This window comes from Bombina bombina, chromosome 10, assembly GCF_027579735.1.
Source record: "Bombina bombina isolate aBomBom1 chromosome 10, aBomBom1.pri, whole genome shotgun sequence".
NCBI lineage: Eukaryota > Metazoa > Chordata > Amphibia > Anura > Bombinatoridae > Bombina > Bombina bombina.
The window spans coordinates 135,593,814-135,608,630 of record NC_069508.1 but is presented as its reverse complement, the minus strand read 5'-3'; the positions used below and the strand labels follow the sequence as shown (position 1 = coordinate 135,608,630).

The following is a 14,817-nucleotide window of genomic DNA, read 5'->3' as shown; positions in this document are numbered from 1 at the left end:
TCACTCTACATTCCAATGGCCTCTACTACCACAATGAAAAATTGTATATCCCAGTCAGTCTTAGACAACAATTGATTCACTTGTTCCATGATACCCCTCTATCCGGACATCAGGGAGTGAGACGCACTTCAGAACGGATAACACGAGAATTCTGGTGGCCTGGGTTAAAGGACTCAATAAAGGAACACATAAGTAGTTGCCTTATCTGTACAACCTGCAAAAACGAAAATAAAAGCCCATTTGGTTTTCTGTTACCACTACCCATTCCAGAGAAACCATGGCAACATGTTGGTTTAGATTTTATTGTAGAATTACCAGTCTCGAATTTACAAACAACAATCCTTGTAGTCATTGATCATCTCACCAAGATGGCACACTTTGTGCCATTCCATAAACTCCCTACAGCAGCAGAGACAGCAACACTATTTGTCAAGCATATAATCAAATTACATGGAATCCCTTCAACACTGTATTCGGACAGAGGGACACAGTTCACATCTAACTTCTGGAGACATCTTTGCAGAATCCTGCAGATCGACCATCGTTTCTCGTCTTCCTATCATCCACAGACGAACGGACAGGTGGAAAGAACAAACCAATGGCTTGAGCAGTACCTCCGGTGTTACTGTTCACAACATCAACATGATTGGGAGGAATATTTACCTCTCGCCGAATATGCCTATAATGATGCAAGCAATGCCAGTACTAAGATGTCACCTTTCTTCGCCAACCATGGGTTTCACCCTACATTTTCTTTAGCCCCAGGTGTTGTCTCAGACTCTCCACAGGTAGACCAGTTGACTAACTCCATGCTGGAGGTCTTTAGGACTCTTCAAGATAACATCAAACAGGCTCAAGATTCTCAAAAGAAATATTATGACCAGAGGAGAAGGCCATCTCCAGTATACTCTATTGGTGATTTCGTTTGGCTTTCAACCAAAAATCTACGTTTGAACATTCCTGCTAAGAAACTTGCCAGGAAGTTCATAGGTCCGTTTCCCATAACTAAATTGGTTAACGAAAATGCAGTCACTCTGGGTCTACCTCCTAGTTTGCACATCCATTCCACATTCCATGTCTCACTGATAAAACCTGCTAGACTTATGAGGGACACCAGTGTTGTACTTCCCTCTGACCCAATTCAGGATTTACCCGATGAATTCGAAGTTGAAGAACTCGTAGATTCCAGACATCATAACGGTGGCATACAGTACCTGGTTCGCTGGAAGGGCTACACTAGTCAGGACGACTCCTGGGAACCCTCGGTTAACATTCATGCACCGAGATTGGTTGCCTTGTTCCATCGGAGGCATCCTGATCGCCCCCGTCCGCAAGCCGTGGGACGGCTTGCCTGAGAGGGGGATCCTGTAAGGGTTAAACTTCTGCTCACCTAGTAACTCCACCCTTTTTACCTATATCAGTACCAGCACACCTGCAGACAAGTGCTTGGTAATTTGTTTTGTTCCTGAACTGCACGCTGTGCATATGGATTAACTTTGTTTGTCTTTTCTCCTAACTTGGATTATAAATATAGGACGTCCTATTTCTCAAATTACTCTGAGCCTCAGATTCTAAGGAATCCTCTTCTATAATTCCCTTTGCAAAGAGAACTTTCATAATTACCCTCTGAACAGCTTCCAACTAAGGATTCAGCTGTTCCACCTCTCCCTTGCATAAACTGAACTCTGCTACAATTCTGCTGTCAGCATATCCTGTGCTGACAGGCAGATTCACACAGTCTATTCAGAGGTAGGAGCTGCGCACACAGCCATCAGCATATCCTGTGCTGACAGGCAGATTCACACAGTCTATTCAGAGGTAGGAGCTGCGCACACAGCCATCAGCATATCCTGTGCTGACAGGCAGATTCACACAGTCTATTCAGAGGTAGGAGCTGCGCACACAGCCATCACGCTACCTAGTGCTGACAGGCAGATACACACTGGGTATTCAGAGGTAGGAGCTGCGCCGTGTATCATCACTCTCTCCAGTAACCCTTATTGTGCTGGACTGGACTGGTACTAACTTGGCATTTACACTTCTACCTATTACATCTCTGTACTTATCTGACATCCAATCTGCTCAGACCAAAGGTGAAGTCACCAACACTTCCATCACAACCTCAGATCTCTATACCATCTGACAAATATCAGACCTGAGTATTTACCACCAACTAATTAAAATCACTTTATTACTTGAGCGTACCTGAACAATAGCTACGCTCCTAAAGAAGGTGAAACAACAACCACTTTTGTAAAACAATTCTGCAGCTGAGGTCTAGATCCCAGTTCTAATCTTACACAGAGTGCTGTATAGTTTCCTTTGCATGATCTCTAAAGAACAAATCTCATTACATGAGTATTGAAATAGATTTACCTGGTCACGATTGAAATACCCTTTGCCTGACAGGGACAGTTTTATACACAATTTTGTTCAAATACTCTAATTATCAAGACATATAAGTATGAAAGCGAAATATACTACTGGTATTAATCGCTGATTTTCTCAATATCGGACACTTACGATTTTAATTGGTGGATGGGATTAATCTCTGACCAATAAGGAGTAATCAGCTTGATTGAGATAACACTAGTTGTTCAAAATTTGTATGACCAAAATTCTCAATCGAGTCACAGAAATCATTTCAGGATGGAACGGTTACTCGCACTACCTAATGCTTCATACACCTATCAACAATTTAAAAGTGAATTAAAAATGCAGCGCAAAATATATTATAGGAGAATGTCATATGTTTTACAATAAGAAAGGTAACTGTTCGGACGTTTGGCTTCTACTGTTGCCTAGATACGATCATGTGATTAGTCCTAAACCAATTACGATAAACCTTTTGTGATAGGCTGTTTCTAGAGGTGTGTGCTCAGAACCAATTTTTATTGGTGAAAGACAATACAAATACCGGGCTAGTGTCTAGACTCTGGTTAGCCTCTGAGAAAGCCGTGCTAGCGGCGAAATGTGTATCAGGCGTTGTCTGTGCGTGTGAGACCTGTTAATTTGTTTTTACCTGGGACCGTTCAGACCTATTATTATTGAGGCAATTGCCTTACTTATTCAGTTATATTTATAAACCGTCTCCTCTCCTGCTCTAGATACCAGTATTGCTCAGATTAGGTATTGTTGTTGGGGTCAATCCCCTTTTATAGATTAGTTTGAGAGCAATCCGTGTATTCTCTGAGCCCTGAGTGAAACGGTTTATCTGAACAATTACCCAGGGAAGTAATTCTGCCTTTGTGTCTCACACACACAGTCCTGATCTCTTTTTAATCTAAGTTTTAATTGTATGTCCTATACATTTCTATGTTATACACTTGGTACACTTTACCATTTTTTATCTTATCAATAGTAAAAGTTACGTTTTAATTTATAACCAGTCCCTGACACAAATCCGGTTTTCATATCATTGCTACATATAGTGTTATGTGAGTGCTGGGTACTGTCAACTTCTCTCTTTTTTACCTAAAGTTATTAACCCCTATTCCCCTGCACCTCAAAATCGCCCACACTATAATAAAGATATTAGCCCCTATTCCACCGCTCCCCGACATCGCCGCCACTAAATAAAGTTATTAACCTCTAAACATCTGGCCTCCCACATCACTACCACTAAATAAACCTAATAACCCCTAAACCACCAGCCCCCCACATCACCAAAAACTAAATTAAACTATTTACCCCTAAACCTAACAACCCCCTAACTTTAAATTCAAATTACAAGATCCCTACCTTTGAGTGCTAAGCTGGATTTCATTTTTTTTTTTCATTTTTTTACTATTTAGAAAAAAAAATTTGGCTTAAATGTTTAAATATTGAAGATATTAATGTTTAGTTTCTATAAAGTAGTTTAGTTTCTTTAAAGTACTTTATTTTCTATAAAGCAATTGCCACTGCTATGTTGGATCCCTTATCCATGCCTTCTGCTGAGAACAATTACAGATAGATATAAAACAAGCAAGTCTTTTTTTGCCTGTTTTAGCATGATTAAGGGGAAGTAACCCAAAACGTCGCTTGTAATAACTTTTGACCGTGATGTTCCAATAAAGGTTTTGAATGTACTCTTGGTGCTGTGGAATACTTTGGATTTGATACTACTTTGGGGTGTCTGCAGTAACCCCTTTCCAGCATGCACAGGACAAAGGTGTTGAGGTGCTGTGTCTATTGTGATTGCATATGATTGCCTGTTTTATGTCTGTACCTTATTGTCCTCAGCAGATGAGGTAGATAAGCACAAAACCCAAATTCCAACATGGCAGCGCCCATTACTTTATAGAAACACAGGCATAAAAACATGTTTTTGTTTTTTTATTAGTACATAAGTATCATAAAACAACTGAAATTCCCTCTTTTAAATGAAACAATAATAAAAAAAACATTACTTTTGAATTTAACTACCTAAATACAATGTATCTTTAGCTAAATTCTAGTTGACTCCTTAGCTATATATATATTAGCATTCTTATGTAAATATGTAATTTGGAATTGATACAAATTAAAGGAACATTGCAGTGTAAAATGTACATGGTTTCTTTTGTTAACGCATATCATTTTAGCACTTCTGGCCATGCAACTCTATGGGGCTGATTTTCTAAAGATCTCTGGGCTGGTGAAATTCTATAAGAATGCTCCCCATTCCTTCTATTTCCCTGGGCGGAATGATCTAAAGCCACTTTTTACCCTGAAAACAAGGTGTGTCACTAAGGGGTGTATACTGCATTTTCGTATGGGAAGGAGATGCATACATTAAAAAAGTGCACAATAAAATTTGTAATTTAAAATCATACAAAACCAATAATTGAACCATTCCCAGTTTTCCCACATAAATGCACAGGAAAGAATTGTATTCTTAAGTTGCATGAAAAATCTTTACAAAATTGTTCACCAAAAATAGTATTTTATCAACAACGTAAAAATTATATTTCATTTACACAGGAATATATTGTATTAAATAAGCATAGCGCAAATCATAATTTAAGTACACTGGAGGTGTACAAAACGCAAAGCATATATTTTTTTTTTTTTATAAACTGGGCTGAACATGGGCTTGTATGAAATTTTCTCTCAAATCCCAGTGTAATTCTCTAAGCATTTCTGCCCTACAGATCTCACTGATTTTTTTCTTGCAAATGAAAGGTGTCAAGGTTGTGACAAAATACTTATAAACCTAATAGAAAAACACATGCATTGTTAGATGCTATTCGCAGAAAGCAGTGTAATGTAATTTATATTGGGTGCAGGATTTCATTTTTAAAGTGTGTCCCCTGCTCACTGCTGATTTTGTCCTAGACAGTGAAGTTCCCCTTTCCAGCAAGCTCCATTACTTAGGAGACATGACGCCACTCTCAGGGACTGCCCCTTTTTAAAGCTAATTCCACCAGGGCAGCACCTAAGAGGGTTGGCGAGAAAAAACACATCTTATCTGGTGAGGTTCAAATAGTCGCCCCCTTTCTGTTTAATACAGAAAACTGTTGGTCCAGAGTAAGCACAGATGGTGAGCCAATCATCAGCGGAATTCACAGGACCCCACCAATTACTAGCCGTGCCTTCTTGGTCCATCAATTCTTTGCAATTCCTAAGCAGTAAGCATAACTATGGGCATGATTATGAGTGGAGTGCTTACGTTTGTGTGTGAGTGATAAGGGGTTTATCAAGGTTCTTTACACTCGGCGGGTTTACTGCTGGTATTACAAGTTGAAAGTAAACACAATCGCTACTTACGCTAGAATAATTACCGTGTCCTCAGAGTTCTGGTTAACAAAAATACATTACAAAGTAAACTTACACTCATAATAACACCACCTAATAAAAATTATTCAAAAAAAATATTGCACACAAAAGTTATAAAGGCTCAAAGTTATGTGACTAAAAAGAAAAAACAAACAGAGCGTCCCACTCTAAGTGCAGTATATATTGATTAAAAGTTAGTGGGCTAATAGAAAGACACTTACTCAGCATAAAATAATCACAGACACTTCAAATTAAGTCACATGTAAACCTTCACACCCGATTCCTCCATGCTGCTACTCGAAGGCATGCTTCCTTGATGATCCGTGGTGAACTGAATACTGATGCTGGTTTCAAAAACGTCTGTGGCCATCACCTGTGCAGCTGTGGTTACTACGGATGCTCAGGAGGTAACAAAATTCTCAACGCGTTTCACCCGAACCTTGGTCGGGCTTTCTCAAGAGGTAGGACAAATGAGAGCGTTAATTAGCTCTACACTTGTTATCTGGCCCTATTTGTTTTAATTTATTTGCAGGGTTAACACATGTATTAGCAAACATGCTCCTTGTAAGAGGTATCACTGTTTTAACTGTGAGCTTTTACTTCACATGTGAGGCAAATATAAATGATTCATACAAAGCAGCAAACCTACTCAACAGAGGGCTGTGGTGCAGATTTTTTGGGGCCCTCAGTAGTAAGAAATAGTAATAATATACATTCTCCTCTGTATAATGATTTTGGGGATAGATAGACAGACGGATAAATATAATGATAGATAGATAGATAGATAGATAGACATATAGTCTGAGAGACAGACAGATAGGTAGATAGAAAGACAGACAGACAGATGTATCAATAACCTGCATTAATAAAAGGCTTCCCTGCATTAGGCTAGTACACTTTCTGTACATGCCTATGTATAGAATGGCTGCTATGGCCCCCAGCATTTGCTAATGCATCTGCTGAACCACTGGTGCTTCTTAAACTTAGTTCTCGCAAAAGCAATACAAGGCAGACACACAGTTCAAAGTGCTGGCACAAGAAGCATATTTAGATATGCTTCATATGCCCATGCATGGTAAAAGCTCTGTATACTTAGAACAGTGATAGCTTTTACTGGGAACATTTTATCTAATGCAAGTATAATGCAAAAATGCTTCTTTTCAAAAGTAAAATGCACTGAATTAAGGTTTGGCTGGAATATCCCTGTAAGTATTGGAAGGAGGAGCATACAATACAATAGGGCTCATAAATAATCACAATTTAAAAATCATTTGAAAAATAAATGATTTTTTGAAATAAACAACAGTAAAACAAGTTATTATTAAATTGCATAAAAACATAAAATTCAGATTGAAATTATGCAAGAAAAAAACAATTTAAAGACACAGGAGAAATCTTAAAGCTTATTGTAAAATTAGTTTTTCTGCCTCTGCTAATGCACTTAACAGGCACATTCCAACTGGCATCATTTAACTGGTTTTGGTTAGTTTGAGGTAGGGGTTGCCTTACCCCAGAAAAGTCACTGCAATAAAAAAAAATGTTTTTAAATCCAGTTAGAGAAGTCTCCTTCAGATGTAAGTGAAATATAAAATGTATTTATGTATTTGTATATATTTAACAGTTTGCAGTTTAAAGCCAGTAAGTGCAGGTTTTTTCTTTATATTTTTCCCCCAAAAATGTGTGTCTGTGTGTATATAGTTATATATCTGTGTACATACACATTACACACACACTACACATACACATGCACACACATTACACATACACACACATACAAGCACACACATTACACACACACTACACACACACACACATTACATACGCACACACATACACACACATACACATAACACACACACACATTAAACACACACTACACATACACACACTACACACACACATACACGCACATTACACACACATGCACACACATTACACATACACACACATACAAGCACACACACTACACACACACACATTACATACGCACACACATACACACACATACACATGACACACACACACACATTACACACAGTACACACACACTACACACACACATTACACACACTACACACACATACACCCACACACATACATACATACACACACACTACACACACACATGGACACACACTACACACACATACACACACACACTACACACAGTATATACACACTATACACACACATACACCCACACACATACATACATACACACACACTACACACACACATGGACACACACTACACACACATACACACACACACACTACACACAGTATATACACACTATACACACACATACACCCACACAAACACACACATACATACACACTACAACCACACATACACACATTACACACACACATATACACACATGCACATTAGACTACACACACTACACATACATACACACACATATACACACATTACACACATATATATATATATTATACAAGAAGTTCTTGCTGTACCAGATAAAAAGACTGTTTGAGCTTTTTGGGTGCTCTTGTGGAGACATTAACTCAATTGCTACGAATAACTGCTGCAACATATCACTATGCAATGCAGTACATAATATTCACAATCTACCTAGGAATTAAACCACCACTGTTCTAGGCACATTTATGCCAGCTATAAAGGGACACAATTTAATGTAAAGATGCCGGGATTCCCTCCCTCTGATTCAGACCTGTCATGTGACTGAGGGGAGGTACTGAGCTGGATGGGGGGCCAGTGGCACAATCTGATGGGAGGGAAGGACAAGCCTTGAAAAGACTAACATGTGTGGGGGATCAGGGGCTCTGGTACTCGGGCTGTGATGTGTAGGGGGAGTGTAGGATCCTATTATCCCTGAGAGTGGACACGCTGCTTCCTCACTGTGCCTCTCTGGGCTGTGCTAGCTGAGGACCATGGCCTGCATACTGAAGGTAAATGCTCATTTGTTCCTCTGTTATTGCAGAAGGACAATGCCTGCACCAGTGCCTTAGCCTTGTGTCTATGGGGGCACTGCATTGAGACAACATGTGTACAGCTGTATTGTTATTGTGTCTAGTGTACTTGATCCATCAGCCCAATAAAAGGTCAGAAGGAGAGAACTGTACTGAGGAGCTATACAATTTATTATATAGTTTAGTTTGGTAACACTGCACCATATCTCAAAGCCTAGAAACAAACAGGGACTTTAACTCCAGTCAATCTAACAAGACACTAAAGTTTGCATTTGTTTATAGCTCAATTGTGCATAAACCCCACTGATTCTGCTTTAAAATGCCTTCTTGTTTAGTTTTATATTCTATGGTACTAAGTTATCATGTGAAGTTGTTTAAATGTTACTACATATCCTAGCAACAATCAGAGATTCCTATAGCTTTGTTTTACAATAAAAAGGGCATTTGTACAGCTTTATCCCCCTCTCTTGTATATTAATTGTATATTAGTTTAAAGTATTCTATTATAACTTTAGTTAATCTAAACATGAGCTTGAAGGGTATAAAATAAAGCTTACAGCAGTATAAAGATGCTCATGTATATTAATCACTGCAGTTGTTGGCAAAAGTTACAGAGCAGATGTTTTGCATTTTGTAACCTTCAGTCACTTCACTTTTTTATAAGTGCTCTGAACAGTTGCCCATTTCCTGACCCTACATTTTTTTACTTGTTGATATTGTGTAAAATATATGTACAAATGAGGGAGAAAAGTATATACAATTCAGAAAGATGTAACAGTATTATTTATATCAGTCTTTGCTTTGTTAAAGTTACTTCTGAAGACATAGGTAACATTTGAGTGAGTTTTCCACAGATGAATATATGATTAGGTGTATACACATAATTTGTATTTATTTATTTTGCATTTGATTAGTATCCTCAGCTTTCAGGGGCTATGTTATTATGTAGTGTCTAAGAGGCATATAGCTACCTAAATAATAATTTGAAAGGTAATGTAATTAATGATGTAATCATCAGTTCCAATTCAAAATTAGACCTTGCTTGGATATGAAAATGGAAAAGCAGTCTGCCAGGGTATAACCCTATTCCATGCTGTTATATGTGGAATATGGATCAGTTAATACTGTATATATGTACAGCGCTGCAGAATTTTGTGGCTCTATACAAAATAATAATAATAATAATAATAATAATAAATAATATGTCAATAAATAAATTTAATTTGAAAACAAAATAACTTGTAAAAAAAACTGACATAATGACCATTAAATAATGGTTTTAGCTACTGAGTTTTATTTTAAATAAAAGTATAGCCTTGCTCCCGGGTCTGTAATTTATTGTATTGAATTGCTGCAGTTTGCACTGCAGAGAGGAAGAAGGGGAGGGGGGTCAGGCAGGACTTAGGAAATGGAATAATGCAGACAGGGAATACACATCCTTGTACTTTGTGTTTTGTTCACCTACATCATTCTCTTCACTAAGAAGCAGCCCCATTTCTTTGCTTGTTATGTGTATCACAGAGAAACTAAGACACAGACAAGCATCACTTTATATAATCAACAAGCACAGTGCAGTAAGTTCAGAATCCTTTTTTCAATTTACATTAATAATATAACACTATGCAAATCATTCTGGATATTAAACTTTTGTTTTTGTTTTTTAGCAACCGGAATTATATAAGTTGCATTACATGGTTGGTCTTTTTTTAAGTATATTAAGGGCTAGATTTATTAAAGCTGAGGCGTACAGGGGCGCGTATACGCGCCCCTGTACGCCTCAGCTCGCCTGTGGATCCCGCCCCCTGCCCTCGCACAGCCAATCACGCGCGGGCAGGAGCTGTCAATCTCCTCAGTCTGACTAGACCGAGGAGATTGAATTTCGCCAGATTAGAGGTGGCGAAGAGGCTAAGGAAGCAGCGGTCTGGTGACCGCTGCTTGCTAAATGACGGCGAGCAAGTTCTTGAGAGAACTTGCTGCTGTAAGGGCTTAATAAATCTAGCCCTAAGTTGGTGACCTCTACTTCAAACATTATATGCAATTAATTGTAATACTTTTACAGCATAAAGTGATGGTAAATACCTTTTAATTACAAGATTTTTCTACAATCTTTCAGTAAATTTACACAGTGGGGGAAAATGTTTGAAATGCATTAACATCTTACTTGCTGCAGTTGTTTTCATTCTACCCACCTCCAGACTTTTTTATTAGAGTAGATGCAGCTAGCTACTGTCATTACTCTACCAAAATACCTACTGTTTTGCAGTTCCTTATCTGATAATCTCTGCTGAAGCAAATTATGTTGCAGGGTAAGGCTTTAGAAGCCTGTCATATGCCCTTCCTCTTGTCAGAATGGGAAACCCCTTTAATTTTCAGACTGTGATTACAGAGAAATGGGACAAAGTAAATACTACAAATATATTACAAAGTTTTTTCAATAACATTTTATATTAAAATCTCAAGCATGTTTATTGTCCCTTTAATGAGTATATTGCAAGTGGTAGTGAATCATTTATAGACACGTTTTAGATTGGATGTATTCTCATTGGATGCTGTAGTTTGTATCAAACCCTCTTTCCTTGCATCTTCTGATTTTGAAATAAGTATTTGTTTTTGGGACATTTGTAATCCATGAGAGGTGTCTGGCTATTTTTTCTTGATAGCTGTATATTGAGCAAACCCTTCTTGTGAAAAAAGATCAGATAAACAGATGGGAACATAATACATTTTAGTAACTTCTGTCTTTTCAAATATGAATTGACTACATAGATTTACACAGAAAGAGTTACATTTTAAAAGTAACATTTATTGTTGTTATACAGCCCAGAATAAATTATTATATATCAGAAGAAAATAAAAAATATATATAAAAAGGTGAAAACAGACACACGGGCTCCTTGTTTACATACCTAGAAGGATGCAGATGCACCTTCCTAGTTATAATTACCTGGTATTTCAGACTGTCATCTTGGTAGGATTAGGTTGATAGGTGACACAGGATATTTCTCCTCTGTGACAACAATCAAAAAGTTAAAGGGACAGTCTAGTCAAAATTAACTTTCATGATTTAGATAGGGCATGCAATTTTAAACAAATTGCCAATTTACTTTTATCATCAAATTTGCTTTATTCTCTTGGTATTCTCTGTTGAAAGCTAAACAGAGGTAGGCTCATATGCTAATTTTGAAGCCCTTGAAGGCCGCCTCTTATCTCAGTGCATTTTGACAGTTTTTCACAGTTAGACATTGCTAATTCACTGAGATAAGGAGGCAATCTGCAGAGGCTTAGATACAAGGTAATAACAGATGTAAAAGAGTATATTAATATAACCGTGTTGGTTATGCAAACTGGTGAATGTTCCTTTTATGTACTTGCTTTGTAACACACTTATAACAAGGCATTAACCTCTTGATTGCTAGTAACAAATACATCAGTAGCTTTATCTCTTGCTTCTGGCCAGTCCCACTGCACATGGAACTAGGGTTGCCACCTCAGCCATGTTTTCCTGGAACTTATGAGTTACACATGCTGCAGGGTGTGCAGGGAGGAACATGTATTGTGTTTCTGGACAGCACTCTTCATAGTCCTCCCTGCACACCCTGCAGCATGTGTATATCATGTGTCCAGGAAAACATGGCTGAGGTGGCAACCCTACATGGATCTCTGAAGGACAGAGGAGGAAACGAAGAGCTATGACATAGTCAGGGGCATTTACCAGGTGCCAGGGCTGATTATGTTTGTAAATTGGTGCCCCAGTACCCTAGACCAATAAAATAATATACATTATTACCACTGTAAACTGTATTAAAATAATCCCAATATGTAACTTCACAAATAAACCAATTTAAGAAATAAAAAAAATAAAAAAATTTGCTGAAAAAATAAAGCTTGTTTATTGCACCACAGAAAATATTGCAAAAATTGTATCTGTCTAGCAGTTTTAAAAAACTTTCAAATTTACTTCTGTTAGCATATTAACATTGTTCTCAATGTATCCTTTGTTGAAGAATGTACCTAGGTGGACTCAGGAATGTGCACATGGTTTGAGTACGATATGGCAGCAGTGTTTGCAACAATTTATGTAACAATGCTATACATTGTTTCAACTACTGCTGCCATATCGTGCTTTGTCTTTAATCCCTTTTAGTCCTTAAAGAATAATAATTCACTTCTTTAGTAATAAAATAACACTAGAACAAAATACACAAAATAAACCTGAATAAACATTCTTATCTCCTATGTATAGGCTACATTCCCTATTGAGAACATGGTGGTGTAGGATATTTCTAGTTTCAATAAGAGTATCCAATTGTCATTACTGGTTGTACATAAAATTCTGTCTTTTTTAATGTTGTGCCAAACTAGCTACGAATGGACCTGGTATAGGAATATTCTAAAATTAAACAACCCTAAAACTCCCCAATAAATATATATGTTCAGAAAACGGAATTATGAATTAATACATTATATATTATATACTAATAAATAGCTAAAACAAACTAAATCAATTATACCAATCAATAAAACCTAATTAACCCCTTAGTGACCACAGCACTTTTCAATTTTCTTACCGTTTGGGACCAGGGCTATTTTTACATTTGTGCGGTGTTTGTGTTTAGCTGTAATTTTCCTCTTAATCATTTACTGTACCCACACATATTATATACTTTTTTTCTTGCCATTAAATAGACTTTCTAAAGATACTATTATTTTCATCATATCTTATAATTTAGTGTAATTTTTTTTTATAAAATATGATTAAAAAATGAAAAAAAAAAACACTTTTTCTAACTTTGACCCCCAAAATCTGTTACACATCTACAACCACCAAAAACATCCATGCTAAATAGTTTCTAAATGTTGTCCTGAGTTTAGAAATACCCACGGCTAGATTTGGAGTTTTGTCGGTAACGACCCGAAAAACTAACGCCGGCTTTTTTCTGGCCGCACCATAAAAATAACTCTGGTATTGAGAGTCCACATAAAGGCTGCGTTAGGCTCCAAAAAAGGAGCGTAGAGCATTTTTAACGCAGCTTCAACTCTCGATACCAGAGTTGCTTACGCAAGCGGCCAGCCTCAAAAACGTGCTCGTGCACGATTCCCCCATAGGAAACAATGGGGCTGTTTGAGCTGAAAAAAAACCTAACACCTGCAAAAAAGCCGCGTTCAGCTCCTAACGCAGCCCCATTGTTTGCTATGCGGTAACCCTTCCTACGTCTGCACCTAACACTCTAACATGTACCCCGAGTCTAAACACCCCTAACCTTACACTTATTAACCCCTAATCTGCCGCTCCCGCTATCGCTGACCCCTGTATATTATTATTAACCCCTAATCTGCCGCTCCGTAAACCACCGCTACTTACATTATCCCTATGTACCCCTAATCTGCTGCCCTAACATCGCCGACCCCTATATTATATTTATTAACCCCTAATCTGCCCCCCACAACGTAGCCTCCACCTGCCTACACTTATTAACCCCTAATCTGCCGACCGGACCTGAGCGCTACTATAATAAAGTTATTAACCCCTAATCCGCCTCACTAACCCTATAATAAATAGTATTAACCCCTAATCTGCCCTCCCTAACATCGCCGACACCTAACTTCAATTATTAACCCCTAATCTGCCGACCGGAGCTCACCGCTATTCTAATAAATGGATTAACCCCTAAAGCTAAGTCTAACCCTAACACTAACCCCCCCCTAAATTAAATATAATTTACATCTAACGAAATTAATTAACTCTTATTAAATAAATTATTCCTATTTAAAGATAAATACTTACCTGTAAAATAAATCCTAATATAGCTACAATATAAATTATAATTATATTATAGCTATTTTAGGATTAATATTTATTTTACAGGCAACTTTGTATTTATTTTAACCAGGTACAATAGCTATTAAATAGTTAAGAACTATTTAATAGCTAAAATAGTTAAAATAATTACAAATTTACCTGTAAAATAAATCCTAACCTAAGTTACAATTAAACCTAACACTACACTATCAATAAATTAATGAAATAAACTACCTACAATTAACCTAACACTACACTATCAATAAATTAATTAAATACAATTCCTACAAATAAATACAATTAAATAAACTAGCTAAAGTACAA

At 37.3% G+C, this 14,817-nt stretch overlaps 1 protein-coding gene across 1 annotated transcript in view; it reads left to right on the top strand.

The window, feature by feature from the left end:
- Positions 1 to 8,571: 8,571 nt before the first annotated feature.
- ST6GALNAC3 (ST6 N-acetylgalactosaminide alpha-2,6-sialyltransferase 3) overlaps positions 8,572 to 14,817 on the top strand; it is an 849,023-nt gene continuing 842,777 nt past the window's right edge. The window contains exon 1 of the mRNA XM_053693340.1: positions 8,572 to 8,672. Within this exon, the coding sequence (XP_053549315.1) occupies positions 8,655 to 8,672 (18 nt within the window). The 5' untranslated portion in view covers positions 8,572 to 8,654. The remainder of the gene's footprint in view (positions 8,673 to 14,817) is intronic.